The 15,718-nt window shown below is 52.7% G+C and overlaps 2 protein-coding genes across 2 annotated transcripts in view; both read left to right on the forward strand.

Moving 5' to 3' along the window:
• CFAP61 (cilia and flagella associated protein 61) overlaps positions 1-2,332 on the forward strand; it is a 296,977-nt gene extending 294,645 nt beyond the window's left edge. Inside the window, exon 27 of the mRNA XM_032420163.1 lies at positions 1,904-2,332. Within this exon, the coding sequence (XP_032276054.1) occupies positions 1,904-2,104 (201 nt within the window). The 3' untranslated portion in view covers positions 2,105-2,332. The remainder of the gene's footprint in view (positions 1-1,903) is intronic.
• Positions 2,333-9,696: 7,364 nt separating this feature from the next.
• Positions 9,697-12,458, forward strand: INSM1 (INSM transcriptional repressor 1). The gene has a single exon (XM_032420125.1). It carries the CDS (start codon positions 9,792-9,794, stop codon positions 11,343-11,345), a length of 1,554 nt encoding a protein of 517 aa, XP_032276016.1. The 5' UTR covers positions 9,697-9,791; the 3' UTR covers positions 11,346-12,458.
• Positions 12,459-15,718: the final 3,260 nt, after the last annotated feature.

Here is a 15,718-nt window from a genome sequence, read left to right on the forward strand (position 1 = left end):
GGTCGGGGGGGGTGCGGCACCTACACGGGGGGGGGAGATTGTCACACTGAGGGGGAAGATGGTCACACTGAGGGGGGAAATGGTCACACTGAGGGGGGAAGATGGTCACATGGGGAAGAAGGTCACACTGTAGGGGGCGGTAGTCACACTGAGGGGGGAGATGGTCACACGGGAGGGGGAGATCATCACACTGGGGGGGAGATAGTCACACTGGGGGGGAGATGGTCACACTGAGGGGGGGAGATGGTCACACTGAGAGGGAGATGGTCACATTGAGGGGGGGAGATTGTCACATGGGGAGAGATGGTCACACTGGAGGGGGAGATGGTCACACTGAGAGGGGAGATGGTCACACTGAGAGGGGAGATGGTCACATGAGGGGGGAGATGGTCACATGGGGGGAGATGGTCACACAGAGAGGGGAGATGGTCACATGAGGCGGAGATGGTCACACAGAGAGGACACACTATGAAAGACAAATGCACAAAAATCTGTTTATAATCTAGAGCAGTATTTGTCTTAGATAAAAGCTCCATTTTGTGATTTTATAGTATTTACCCCATTGTCAGAACAGTACCATACATCATGAGCCCCAAATCTTCTACAATTTTTGTAAAGTCATTTTTGCTTGATATAATTCTCTGAAAAACTAAGGAATCTTGTGGAATATACGCTTGGGGACATGCTAGCAGCACTCAAATGTTTCAGCACCTCTAATATGAAGTCCTGGGCATCGGGTGCCTTTTTCTCTGTCACTGTTTTGTTGAGCTGATACAAATCTGAAGTCCTCTGAGCCCCACTGACTGTTCTTCCAAGTGAAGTGTGTGTAATCTCCAAAACCTGGTAGTGTCTCACTTAAATAATCAAATGATAATTCTGTTATGCTTCCATATCGTTTAAGCCTATTTTCCTATCTATAAAATTCTTACTGTTAATAAATTAAGATCCACTAGAACTCTGCAAGTCATCTACTTTTTTCCTGTTCAAAATAAAAACTTTTGGAAGTTCAAGTAAATATACCATCAAAGTCCCTGTGACTCTTCTGTTGGGGTAATTTGGAATTACTGTGGCGTTCAGAACGCACTCAGCTCAAACCTTGGTGACGTGCATAACAACCTCCTATCAATGGGCAGGTGTATGATGAAGCAAATAGAGTAAAATGTTAGCCGTGGAACCCAGTGGTGTGTGCACTGGTGCTAATTGTACAATTCAGTCAACTTGCCTCTGTTTGAATATTTTTATAATGAAATGTTGGGAAAACCCCTACTATATTACAGATATGCACAGCATATCTCAACTTTCAATAACTATTCTCTCTGAGCCTTATCTTTAAAGATGTCAATGAAATTTGACTTACTAAGAATTTAAGGGTTTTTAAATCCTATTTCTTGACAGGACTGTAACCACGTGAAACATCTAGAAGTTTTCATGTAAAAGTGTTTAATAACTTCCTTTCTTATTTTTAAAACAAGTGTGAGCTACAGATAATTTTTATCCGAATATTAAGAACTTAAAATTACTATTCTTGCTGAACCTTGAGAACATAACACCAAGTGAAGTAGGCCAGTCACAAGAAGACAAATGCTGTTTGATCCCACTTATATGAAGTACCCAGAGTAGTAAACTCACAGACAGAAAGTAGAATTACATGGCACAATTCTGTATTCATTCTTATATATGTGTCCTGAGTTTCTATTTAAATAAATTATCCTTTATATTAAAAAAAAATGGTTAAAGCGGTAAATCTTATGTGCATTTTGCCACAATTAAAAATAAAAAATTTAAAAAGCTAGGGGGGAAAAGACCATCCTTGGGAAGGTGAGCACTCTTTTTAATTTTAGTGAAACTGCCCTCTTATTGTCCGAGTAATTTCTGTTATCTGGCCTCTTCCTGTATTTTCCAGGAGGAAGAACTTCCTTCCATAGAACAGTTAGCCCGGCAGATAGAAGATGAGGAAATTAACCTGAAGGAGAAGCCCCGGAAATATCTCAAAAGAGTCTACCAGGAAACCATCTACAAGTCGCTGGTGGAAAAGAGCATTCTTGACTACCTGCACTATAATCACTACCACCTGCCCATGTACGCGTGGCCAGGCATCATTTAGTTGTGGCCACGGCCTCCACTTTATTGTGTTCACACGTGGAGTTCGGGGAAGTGCTCGTATAAATAGGAAACCTCTCTGAAGCCTGGCTTGACAACCGAGCACCATCGTGGTTTTGGGACGTCCTTTCCACCTCCACGAACGTCTGTAGTTTTCTATCGTTCCAGTAGGTGGCGCACGGCCGTGGGTCTCTATTCTGGGGCAGGGAGACGCTTCTGAACACCAGGCATATTCCAGTGCAGAATAATCCATTTCAGCAATAAAATGGGATGCACTGTGTAAGACTTGTTTTTGCGTTGGGTGTGATTCTGATAGATTTCCTGAAATGCTCTGCCGCCAATTTTCTCAGTTCTTCACCTGTTTACCCAGTAATACTCCTGGGTGAGAAAAAAGAAAACCATGTGCCCAGTATGGAAAATCGGTGAAACAGACGATGAGGAATTAGCCCTGTAATCCAACAACATAAGAACTGTTTACGTGAACTTTGAAAATGAGGCAGCTGTTATTACAATTTCTGTATTGTAACGTTGTAGGTTATAAGAACAAAAACTCAAAGATCACACAGGCTCACATGCAGGTTTTAGATGAGAAAATAGTAGTGGGAAATCATTGTAGTTCCTTTCCTTTGACCCTTCACACTGTTGCTTTGCACTGGGCCTCTGGTACATGTCACCTGTAATGTGGCTCAGAAACCCTTTTTCTTATAAATAAAGCAAATTTAGTGCTCACTAGAAAACATATGGGTGCAGGAACAACAATAGTTTTCGTTTATTTGAATCTCTTTTAATAGATAGCGTGACACAATTCACGACTGAATTTTTGATCAGCAGGGCTTAAAATTGTTTTTCATGGATGCAATTCCAGTTTTTCAATTTTTTTTTTGCATTTATGTTAACATTCAGCCAAAGTCGGCACAATTACAAGGGTCACACAGCTATTAGGATGGAAAATCATAGTTGGTGTTACAGAATTATATACCCCTTATCAAAAAGAAAATTGTTCCAGAACGCTAGGTTTGGTTTTTCTGAGGCAGGCAAAAGCAAGCAATACGGTCCACTAATTCCTTCACATGTATGTTTTACACAAATGTGCATGGGTCATTTAGAGGGAGGCCCAGCTTCGGCCACATGCTACAAACTGTGTAACTTGGAGAACAATCCCTACTGGTTGGCTCTTCAAACTGCAAACCAACACACGTGGAACCATATTTCAGGGCTGGCGAATAAGGCAGCTTGAGGATCTATCCCCCCACCCTTTTGCCCCCTTCCCCTGAGAGGTCCTGGATCAAATTCATCAGCAAAAGGAGCGAGTTTCTGTGACAGGCCCTGGGACCCTTGGGTGGAGACTAACAGAACCACCTCAAAGGATCAACAGTTAGGATTTCTGCGATCAAGTATTACCATTAAAAGCCTTCTAGTCACATAAATGCGACCCCACATGACAATGCCGACCTTAAAATTGAATCATGCATTCATGTGATAGTAAGTTTTTCTTTGCTGCTTTTTAAAAAGTAGGCTGGGATTTGAAAAATGTGCAGAATGGGTTTTAGTCTACAAAATGTCTGATGGGGTCATTCTCATTGTCATCCCATATTCACTAAGTGAGTAATTTCTTGGGTCTGGGCAGGAACTTCAGCATCTCTGTGTGGACTTCAGCATTTTACCACCCAGGGACAACTTTTCTAAGAGTAAGAGAAGAACCCAAGGGTCATTGATTTGGGCTTGACATTGGCTGTGTTAAGGGCTTCGAGAGAATATTTACTCCTCACTGATGATAAAGCCTGGCCAAAGAAAGGGCTTCAAAGAGAACGATATTTGGACTTCTCTGCGCGTGCTCAGCCATAGATTCTGTAGAGACAGATGAATGCATGAAGTCCCTGCATATTTCAGCATTTGCTGTTGAGCTGGGGACATCTTGGGCTCAAAGGCCGATCTTGGAATTCTATAGTTTTGAACAAGGCACAGTGACAAGAAAACACCAAAGTTAATTTCCCCAAGTTTTGTTCCCGCCAATCACATGCACCTGACTATATGCTTCACAGAGGCCTCTAATGCTGGTATGTGGGTGTGTGATAGAGTATACCCACCCCCTTTCCCAAAATGGCTCTTGTATGACACCCAAATATCACAGGAAGGCCAAAGAAAAATACAAGACAAGCTGATAGAGGAAAGGGAGCACTGCATGGAGGAGAAAATGTAAAGCCAGCCAGTCAATATTTACCCTTAGAAGAAGAGTGTGTGTGTATGAGAGAGAGAGAGGGAGGGAGAGAGAGTGCACCCCGCACCGGGTGAGGGAGCGCTAGCCAAGAAGCAGGGAGAGGGGCTTGAAAGTGGCCGCTTGTGAGGAGCTGTTGATTGTTTTCTGGTTGAGAGAAGAGGTGATGATAAGGCTGGGATGCGGCGAGCGCCGGCCGGGGCAGCGAGCCGGCAGCTGTATGCTAATGCTCACAGAAACCAAGCCTCCGCATTCCCCATTAAAGCCGGCGGCCAGGAGGCCACACATCACTGAACAAATAGGCTCTCTCTAGACAAATAAAATAACACACGTTGGCCTGCGGGGAGGAGGGAGAGCCAGAGGGGGAGAAGGGTGGGGGGAGAGGGAGGGAGGGGGGAGAGGGGAAGGGAAAAGAGATGGGGAGAGGAGAGCTGGGGAGGAGAGGGAGGACCGGCCGACGGGAGGGGAGAGGAGAGAGAAAGCGGGGGAGGGCGGGGGGAGCCGCAGGGAGAGAACCAGAGAGAAAAAAGGAGAGAGTCTAAGGGAGAGAGAGTTGAGGGTGGCGGGACAGAGAGTGGGACCTGGGGTGTGGGGGCGAGAGTCAGGATGTGAGAGACAGGAGGGAGGCGTGGGGAAAGAGGCAAGGGGAGTAGGAGAAGGAGGAAAGGGGGCACAGGAGGGACGGGAGTGGGACAGAGGAGGAGGGAGGCCAGAGATAGGAGTCGCAGGGAGCGAGAGGGGGGTAGGGGAGGGATAGTGGGCGCGGGGATTGAACACTTACACCCAAACCCCAAAGCAGCCACAAGAAAGGGGGCGCTGAGGCCAAGGCGAAGTGTGCGCCCCTTCTGGCCCGCAGGGGCCTGGCCACCTCTTGGTCCCCCCTGGGGCAGGCGACGAGGAGTAGGATCGGAGTCCCGTGGCCTTTCCGGTCAGTTTTTGCTGGGGGTGCTGTCGCTGCCTTTTCTGAGACGGCGGCGCGCGGGCAGTGGGGTCGCCGCTTCACAGGTGCAAGCAGTTCCCTCGTGCGCCCCCACGTTCAATGTCATCCCGGTCCGTTCACTGCCGTTCCAGCTTTAACTGGCATAATTCTCTGCTTACGGCTTTTCCACATTTTCTGGCTTTGCCAATACCACCCTTCCCGTCGCGGGGCCCGGGAGCCTCTGGCCCCCCTCCCCTCCCACAGGGTCCCACCCGAGGCAAAAACAAACAGCCCCGAGGGCACTTCACGGAGCGTGCGGTGGCCCCGACGGCACACTGGGGAGGATAAAAGAGGCGGCCAACCACCCCGTCGGCCCCCGGCCGAATAATGGGTGCGCAGCAGATTGCCAGGGGCACTCGAAACTCGAGGGGAGGGAAATACTTGAGCGCGGTCCCTCCCCGAGCCCTGCGGAAGGCGCAGCCTCGCGGATTCTCCCTTGTTCGCTCTCTTTCATGCACTCTTCTTTTGTGTGGAATTATTTAAACGAGAGATCCATGGCAGCTTTATGCTAATGTGCCGAACAAAGGCAACGGCCCGCGGGCGGGGGCCCGGAAGGTGCCTGGAGGCCGGACCGGGCCGGGCGGGGCGGCGGGCGGGCGGGCTGCGCGTGTCTCTCGCGTGCCCCTGGGACTGACACAACAACCCCTCATTCCTGCAAACACAAAGCCTCTCCCCGGCTCGGGCCCTGCGCTCGCCCCGCGCACTGGGGCGCGGGCCCCTCCGGGACCTGACGGCGGGTTCGGCGGCGGTAACGCGCGGTTCAGGCCGGGTCGAGGCTGGTGGGCAAGGAGGGCCTGGGGTGGGGCTTCTGTGAGTCCCGGAGAGGGGTCCCCAGCAGAGTGGGGCTAGGAGTGTTGGCGGGGGAGCGCTGTCAACCCCCTCTCGCCCCTCCCAGTGTCTCTAAACGCGCTGTGCGGTAGGATTGCGGACCCTCCAGTCTCCGCCTCTCGGGAGCTCAGTGGCCGCCTGGACAACTCGACACCCCACCAGGCAATTCCTAGGCCGAAATCCCCCGCTTTGGCGCCTATATCCAAGCTTCACGCTTTCAAGAAACTCCCCGGGGCTAGACTCTTGAGCTGGGGTTCACAGTGAACCCCGGCGCGCTCCCGGACGGCTACCTGAGACACCAGCACCAAAAAAAAAAAATTTTTTTTGAGCGCCTGCGGCGTCAAAGGAAGAACCCGTAGCGGGGTCTGCAAGGACCAGAAGCAATGAGACTGACGAATGTTTCCAAAGCGCTGCCAGGACCGACCCCACAGGAAGGGGAGGAGTCTCCCGAGGCCTGGGAAGGACACTTCGGGGACCTGCCTTGGATCCCCATGCTCGCCGACTCCGGTGAAGCTCCTCTGGAGGGAGGCAAAGCATGCTCAGTGTTTCCCCGACCCAACTCCACGCGGCGCCCACTTGGAATCTCAGTGCGTAAAGGCCGGCCGCCGGAGCACAGCGTGATGGCGCTTTGCCCTTCCCAGAAGAAGACAAATGTTTCGACCCGAAGTCCCCATAGGGATGGGGGACTGCAGGCGCGCAGATTTTGAGAAATGAGATCGCTCAGAAGACAACGGAAACTTACGAGCAGGTGCAAGGCTGTACCTACTTGGAGGTTGCTGGTGTGTGCGTGCGCCCTCAGTCTAATTCTTCCCCAGTCCTGAGACATGGAATTAGTTTCTAATACTAGCATCTTTCAAGTTTCTATTTATTTTGACCGTACTTGTCTGAAAACAGATTTCACTTTCCCTGACAAGACTAAAAACCACAAACTAAGCAAAAGATCCATTGAATCTCAGTATCTCAATAGTGTTCAATAGATTCTCTGGGCTTAATACAGAACCCGTTTGAATTCGCAGCATTCAGGAAGGATTTTGCTTTGGTTTGGTTTTTTTGCCCCCCCCCCCGCCCTCTTTACAATTATGGGTGTTGTTATTTTTAAAGGATTCACAAGGTGACTAACTCGCTGTTATCTGTTGAATGAAAGCAGTGTTACACATGCAAGACCAAATACCCCGCAGTCAGTTGAGGACGGCAGGCCGAGCCCCCGCCCTATTATTCCACAATCCAGATGGGATTCGTGATTAGAAAATAAAATTGGCCAAAGCTGTCCCGGAATCCCTCTCCTACTTCTAATTTCATCGGCAGTATTAATCAGCGTTCAAAAGAGCAAAGGAAACAACATCAGTTACTTTTAGATTGAAACATATTTATGAATTTTAGATAAACTCATTTTAGAATTTCTAACTTTTTTGAGGACTAGCATTCACCGCAGTTAGCATTTTTTGAAACGAGGGTGAGAGCTTTCAAGATATATTCCATTATATGTATTCTTCTCTTTTAGGTCTGAGTTAAAAAAAAGATCACAAACATAAAATCATCAAACATCTTTCCTTTTGATTAACCAACTTGATTAACCCTTTGATTAAGCCTAACAATTGTCCCCATTACAACTTATTACTCATGTGGATTCTAAAAAAAAAAAAGAGTCTGCTTAATTTCCCCGCTAGGGTATTTTCAGAGGGAAAATCCAAAAACAATTAAATACCTTCAGTGGCATTACGCATAAGCAAAACTCAGCACGATCTATATAGGAGCACAGAGCTTTCCAGAAAAAATGTCCGTTTCCTTCTCTCTCAATAAAGTGAGTGACATTTTCCTCACAACATAATGACATTTTCTGCAGCTTTGATTTGTTCCCTAGTGATGGGTGATCAGGCCCACTATGCACTCTTGGGGTTCTGCCCCGGTCCCCCGGAGATTCTGCCTTTTGTGTTTCCTTGGGGCTGGGCTGGGAAGAGGATGAAGGCAAAGGGCCCGATCTGGGTCCAAACGGGGCTGCCGGGGTGGTGGGTAGGGGGTTGTGAGTGTGTGGATCTTCGCTGTTGTCTTTTCCTGGTGGCAAGGGGGGAGGCAGCTTGTCCTCTCCGAGGCCGCAGCCTGCCTCTGAGGACAGATTGCCCCCACCTCCCCCCCGGCCGGCAGCACGCGTCTCTTTTGCGTCCAGATTGGCCGCGACCGGCGCTCAATAGCGGGAGGTTAATTTCCTTCACAAAGGTGAAGGGGGCACGGCTCCGGGGGGGCCCTCGCGCCCAGACAGGCGGCCCCTTTATTCCGCTGCGCCTTGATTGGAGCCCTTGATTTAGCATCTGATGTCAGCCGGCAGACAAAATGCCCGCTCCGAATGAAAATGCATGAGGCGGCGCAAGGAGAGCGGAAACCAACTTCAGCCGGGCGCACGCGGCCGACCGCGCGTTTCGGCCTTTGGCCAACTCCTTCCGAATCAGCCCAGCCTCGCGGAGGCTGAGTGGCCTGGGCCGGGCTCCTCTAAGGATGCCAATCCTTGAGCCTCGGAGAACTTAAAAAAAAGAAAGAAAGAAAGAAAGAAAAGAAAAAAGAAAGTTCAGAAATTCATGTTTCTTTTGGAACCCAGCCTAACTTGCCCCCCCCCCCCCGCGCCCCGCCCCTGGGCTGCGTCTGCTAGCGATTAAAGAAGTGCGGTGCCAACTGTTTCTAAAACTCGAGATAAAATCTTCCAGACGCACGCGGGCGCACGAAGGCCGCGAACGGAAATATCGCCCCCGGCTGCAGCCAGAAGGCCAGATCCTCTACCCAAGTTTGGAACCCCAGGGTCCCATTTTCGCTTGGGTCCTGGGTCCCGTGGCCCACCCGGCCGAGGCTCTCGGCCGCCCGGGCTTTGCCGCTATTTTCGATTTTTGATTATTTCCCAAACACCAGGCGGAGTCCCTGCGCCTCCCCCGACCCCTCTCCCGCCCCAGCAGCCGCACTCAGATCTCCCCCGCGCCTGCTGCTGCCCACGGCCGCCCCTACCCAATCAGCGCGCACAACTTCCCCCTCCGCTCCGGCTCGCGGATTGAACCCTCCTGACATATTTGGGACCATTCTTCTCCTTTGTTGCTATTTTGCTCGCGACCCGCGGGTAATCCCCGCGCGGGAGGGGGGCGTGCATTGTCGTGCTGATGGACGGGCCCATTTGGCGGCTCCGCGCCCCCCGGAGGAGAGACACAAAGCCCAGGCACGTGCGCCTCCCCATAGAGGAGCAGCAGACCGTGAAGGGAGGCGGGGCCGGGCGTGTGCCTGGGCCGGGCGGGGCGGCGGCGCCGGGCGGGGCGGCAGCGGGGCGCGCGCGGGGGCCCCGCGCCCTCAGGTACATCTGCCGCACCTACCGGGCGACCCCCGAGTCCCGGCCCCCTTTTTGCCGCCCCGTCGCCCTCCCACCCGACCAGGCGGAGGAGCTGCGGGCGCGCTGATTGGCTCCGGGGGAAGCGGGAGGCGAGAACAATGGCCCCCTCCCCCAGTTAAAAGGGAGCGGCTCCCGGGCCCGGGGACAGGGACGCGCGTGCAGGGCGCAGAGCCGGGCCGAGCCGCCGCCGGCGCCACGCGAGTCCCGCAGCCGCCGCGCCCGGGCCATGGGCCGGGGGCACTGAGGGCCGCCAGGGCCGAGCGCGGAGGTGGGACCGAGCCAGTGCCTTGCCCTCGCGCCGCGCCAACATGCCCCGCGGCTTCCTGGTGAAGCGCAGCAAGAAGTCCACGCCCGTGTCCTACCGGGTCCGCGGCGGCGAGGACGGCGACCGCGCGCTGCTGCTCTCGCCTGGCTGCGGGGGCGCCCGCGCCTCGCCCCCGGCGCCGAGCCCCGGGCCGGGACCGCTGCCGCCGCCCGCCGAGCGCGCCCATGCGGCGCTCGCTGCCGCGCTCGCCTGCGCGCCGGGCCCGCAGCCTCCCCCGCCGGGCCCGCGGGCCGCGCACTTCGGCAACCCCGAGGCCGCGCACCCGGCGCCGCTCTACAGCCCCACGCGGCCCGTGAGCCGCGAGCACGAGAAGCACAAGTACTTCGAGCGCAGCTTCAACCTCGGGTCGCCGGTCTCGGCTGAGTCCTTCCCCACGCCCGCCGCTCTGCTCGGAAGCGGCGGCGGCGGCGGCGGCGGCGGCGCGAACGGCACCGGCGGCGGCGGCACCTGCGGCGGCGACCCGCTGCTCTTCGCGCCCGCGGAGCTCAAGATGGGCACGGCGTTCTCCGCGGGCGCCGAGGCGGCCCGCGGCCCAGGGCCCGGCCCCCCGCTGCCCCCCGCCGCCTCCCTGCGGCCCCCGGGCAAGCGGCCCGCGCCCCCTGCCGCCGCCGCCGCCGCCGCCGCCGCCGAGCCGCCCGCCAAGGTAGCCAAGGCCCCGGGCGCCAAGAAGCCCAAAGCCATCCGCAAGCTGCACTTCGAGGACGAGGTGACCACGTCGCCTGTGCTGGGGCTCAAGATCAAGGAGGGCCCGGTGGAGGCGCCGCGGGGCCGGGCGGGGGGCGCGGCGCGGCCGCTGGGCGAGTTCATCTGCCAGCTCTGCAAGGAGGAGTACGCCGACCCGTTCGCGCTGGCGCAGCACAAGTGCTCGCGCATTGTGCGCGTGGAGTACCGCTGCCCCGAGTGCGCCAAGGTCTTCAGCTGCCCCGCCAACCTGGCCTCGCACCGCCGCTGGCACAAACCGCGGCCTGCGCCCGCCGCCGCCCGCGCGTCCGAGCCTGAAACCGCTGCCAGGGCTGAGGCGCGGGAGGCGACAGGCGGCGGCAGCGACCGCGACACGCCGAGCCCCGGCGGCGTGTCCGAGTCGGGCTCCGAGGACGGGCTCTACGAGTGCCACCACTGCGCCAAGAAGTTCCGCCGCCAGGCCTATCTGCGCAAGCACCTGCTGGCGCACCACCAGGCGCTGCAGGCTAAGGGCGCTCCGCCCGCGCCTCCGGCTGAGGACCTACTGGCCTTGTACCCTGGGCCCGATGAGAAGGCGCCCCAGGAGGCGGCCGGCGACGGCGAGGCGGCCAGCGTGCTGGGCCTGAGCGCGTCCGCCGAGTGCCACCTGTGCCCGGTGTGCGGGGAAACGTTCCCCAGCAAGGGCGCCCAGGAGCGCCACCTGCGCCTGCTGCACGCCGCCCAGGTGTTCCCCTGCAAGTACTGCCCAGCCACCTTCTACAGCTCGCCTGGTCTCACGCGGCACATCAACAAGTGCCACCCGTCCGAGAACAGACAGGTGATCCTCCTGCAGGTGCCCGTGCGTCCGGCCTGCTAGAGCGCGCCCTCCACCCCGCCCCCCGCCCCGAACTGTGCCTTCTCTTGGAGACCCACGAGGAGAGCGCGCCCTGCGCGCCCTGAACCCGCGTCCGCGCCGGGGGCGCCCGCCCCCGGTGAAAGTGTTGTCTCCGCTTCTCTCGGTGTGGCGTGACGGTAACCCCGATCCTCTCGTTGTGACTCCTTTTGGACCCCCCCACCCCCTTTTGCGTTGTGTCCCCTTTCCCTCCTTGGCGCAACAGGAGCCAATCTCTTTCTGTACAGGAGAGAAAAGCTGTACGCGTTTGTCTCGTGGTTGGAAGCTTACCCCTTGGAGCGGAGAGCTGTTTTTCTTGCTAGTATTCGCTGTGTTCATGGTCTAGAAATGCGGTTTGCTCTCGCCTACCAATCTCTGCTCTCTATGTATGTAGCGTACGGGTTGTTTTGGGTGAATCTTGAGGAATAAATGCCTTTATATTTCACAGGCTGTAAATTGAACTTCCCACACGATTAGCTTTATTATGGCTTGTGAACTGCTGGAGTCTGGCTTTACCTTTTTGTATGTGAACAAATCAAATTGCTTAAAAAAGAGTTTTCTTTAGTATAGCCACAAATGCCTTGAACTGTTGTCTGTTTGGGATTGTTTTTGGGGGGAGGGAAGGGAATTTTCAGAAAATGCTGTAGAAACTGCCTCAATACTTCACGTAAGACTCTTTGGTTTGATCATCTTTGTTGAGGTAGGACTATATGAGTTTTCTTCAAATGTATATGTTGATTTATGAGTAATTGTTATTTATTCTTTATTTATTTATATTAATTATGAAGATTATGATATTATTTGATTGCAGATCTTTTTTTTTGGTACGCTTCCTCCCCCCTCCCTTGCCACTCTTGACATTTCACTGTGCATTTTAGAAGAGAGCCTTTTTCTAAAGGGATCTGTTAAAAGTTTTAACTTTTATACCTGAGTGAATTACAGACAACCTACCATTTTATTCTGCTTGGAGGGCCCCTGGAGCCCTCGTACAACCGACAGCTCTTACTTTTAAATGCAATCTCTTTTCTACATACATTATTTTCTTAATTGTTAGCTATTTATAGAAAGCTTCAATAGAACTGTTTCAACTGTATAACTATTTACTATTCAAATAAAAATATTTTCAAAGTCAAAGTAAGATGGATTTATTTCTGCATCATGCGGCTTCCATAAGGATTTAAAATGATTTCTTAAATGTCTGGTTTTTATTAAAGAAAAAAAAAGTCCCACCACCCTCACTAGGATCATGGGTTTTAGAGCTGAGCCTGAACCTCTGGGGTCTGCCCCTCTGACCCTTTGAGGGTGTCGCCTCAAAAACAGTCAACAGGAGCAGAAGGCAAGTCAGGGACCCTCAGAAATGCACTGGAAGGTGGGGTTAGAATGATAGCTGTGGAGACTTTTTCAGGGAAATCTACGTAAGTGCCCACAAGAATCTATCCTTTTGACCAAGGGATGTAGAGACATTGCTTTAACTTAGCAGATCCTTCATGTCCCGACAATTTGGGACTCAGTGTAACAGTAATTCTTCACATAAATAAGGTGGGTAGTTTTGGGCCCTTAAGTATCAACTAGAAAAAAAGTAGAAATGATGTCATGGTCAGATTTCCAAAGTAAGGAAAACAAACCAGATCACATGTGGATACAACAGAAGTTAAACAACTGGGTTTGGGGTAAGGGCTCAAAAACAATTTTTCAATCAGGTGAGCAATCTGCTTTTGGGGGAAAAAATGGAACACCATCTGTTTGGGGGTATTAAATTTAATAACAGGTCATTACAATGTTTTCCGTTATGTGTCACTCAGCTCTTTGAAGAACAATTCTGACGCTCACCAGTTAATATTTCAAGTTGTTTTCCTCTCTTTGAAACACACCATTACGGAGCTGTGCTCAACATCACAAGTGTGCATTTCCTTTTGTGGTGCGTTTTGCTACTTCTTTCCTGAGGCCCTCGGAAATCGAAGGTTTGTCCACCAGAGCAATTTCAGAAATCTGCCCAGGAAAGGGTAGCCTGTTTGAAGAGTGTAGACGGGATGAGGGTGGGAAGGGCAGTCCATGAGAAACTTGGAAGGAAGAATTGGGAGAGATCATTTCTCAGATTCTGAGCCTGAAGTGTGGTGCGGGAGAGGGTTTAATAAAAGGCTCAGCTGTCAGGAACACTGAATATTCCTCTCTGTGAGGGCCTGGCAACAGACTCAGAATGATAATGGAGAAGCCACTACAGGTGAGTTGGTTCGGGGACAGATTGCAGGTTGCCCTTTATTGCTGCTGACTATGTATATTAGTAGTTGGGAGAAATACTGGAGGACAAAATCTCAGTGCCTGCACAATATGAAAGCACAGGGACAAAACAGTATTTATAACGTTCTGGGAACTTTGAATGAAACAAAATAAAACTCAAATTTGCAGGCTGTTGGCTGTCCTGTCTGAGCAACACTCACATGAGAGTTTTTAAATGTCCTCTCTGAATCACACCGTACATTAAACGATCCCTCATACTGAGGGATGTTCAGTGTATGTTCTATGCCAACAGAAAGTTTCCTGGAAGGCCCGATGGTTGGCCGCACACGACAAGTGAGGCCTCTCTGCAGTAATGGTAGCTTGTCATCTGTGTTTGGCCCACTGATTTTCTTGTCCATAATCATAAAGCATAAATTCTAAGATCCACCTTCATGAGGGCAAAGAAAATTTGGTTGTTCGCCAATGTGCTCTTTCATCCCCCTTGGGAATATATTTCTATGGACCAAATATGTCTTTTCTAAAATAGAAAGTAGAATTTCATTTGTGTGAGATGTTCGGTGAAATTGTATAGAAAATTGAACCCATTAAAGTTGACTAAATGGTGTCCAAGATATAGACAAAGTTTGTCTATTTCAAAGCTATGTACTAGGAGGTGTCAACAGAAAGGAAATCAGATTCTCTCTCTCGATCTCTCTCTCTTTTTCATCCCTCCCTGGATAATAAGTTCACAAGGGTCCCTGATATAGAATACCAAGTGGAAATGTGCTCACCTTCTTTATAAATATGCAAAGGATGCCGAGGACCTCCTGTGTGTCTGAGCTTGCTCCAAGCTTGGACAACCTTCCCTGGAACCCACACACAGCCACGCCTACCGCAGCAAGGGATTGGTGTTGGGGGGGGTTTAGGAAAAGGGACAAGACCAAAGAGGGAGGAGCTCAAAGAGGGGGCCAAATAAAGGAAAGGATTTTATTTTTGCCGGTGGTCTCCACACGTTTTCTATTCCCACACAAAGGTGGTGTCATAAAAGCAAAAGGCTGCCCCGGGCTCCCTGGTTCTGAAGTGAGCCTGCAGCTTTGCCCCTTTCTCCAGAGTTGATGACGTCCTCTGGATTCACGTTTCCCTGGAGGCCTGGAGAAGTCAGGGCTCCTCCAGGCCTCAGAGCAGGAACCCTGGATGAACCCACCCACCCGGGCCACCTACTCAAAGGCCTCCACTGTGGAGACCTGGTGCACTTCTGTGTAGCACTTCTGACCAGGCGCTCACCCTGCCTTCAGAGGGTCCCATGGCCCGCCGCTGGGTTCAGTCGGGGAATCCCCAGGTCGCACAGGGGCTCCAGGGTAACTTGGGAGCCCCAGAAGCCAGGCCAGAAGCTCCACAACTGCCCACGATGACCCATCAGAGAGCAGAGTCGAAGCCTGGAGCCAGGCAGGACCGCAGCTGTGCGCTGGCACACGTGGGTATGTCGGGGTGCCCTGTAGGGACCAGGGAGCACAAGTCTGGGCGCGGCAATGCTAGTCTACAGGTGGGCGCTGCCAGATGCTGTTGACCATGAGGGCGCCCCGTCTCCCCTTGGCCTCCAGGGCTCTGCTGCAGGCTCCTGGGTGGAACAGCCGCCTCCCCCCAGCAGCTACCCCCCTGTCTCCATCCCCTGGACTTCATTCCACAGCCATCCACAAAGTCTTCGAACAAAACAAAGCAGAAGCGTCTCTCCACAGTCCAAGTGAACAGGTAACATCATAGCATTCTTCACCCACCAAATGTCTTGCGAACAGAGAAAGGGTCTAGAATGTGACTCAGGCAAGCACCTTGACTCTGCTGGTCCCTCGGCTTCTGCCGTCCTCTTTCTCCTCATCTATAAACCAGAGAGACTGGGGCTCTGCGAGGTCCACTGAGACATTTCAGGAGGGTTCCCGAGGCTGTGAGAAGGAAGGCAGCAAAGACCCGAAAGGGAGAGGGCATCCTCGGTCCAGGCAGGAGAAAACCTTTCTCACGAGCGTGTTCGCTGGTGTTTAGGATTAGTTATGAACCCGCTGGTGTGTGGCAGGCAGGCTTTGAGCAAGACTTGCTATCCTCTTGAGGAAGGGACATTTTGGTCTCGTGGAGAAAGTTTCTAACTGATC

The sequence above is a fragment of the Phoca vitulina genome, unplaced genomic scaffold, assembly GCF_004348235.1.
Source record: "Phoca vitulina isolate PV1807 unplaced genomic scaffold, GSC_HSeal_1.0 scaffold22, whole genome shotgun sequence".
In the NCBI taxonomy this organism is placed as follows: Eukaryota; Metazoa; Chordata; class Mammalia; order Carnivora; family Phocidae; genus Phoca; species Phoca vitulina.

Bases quoted from the DNA above. Each gene is read 5' to 3' on its own strand.
- INSM1 (XM_032420125.1), top strand. From the start codon at position 9,792: ATGCCCCGCGGCTTCCTGGTGAAGCGCAGCAAGAAGTCCACGCCCGTG.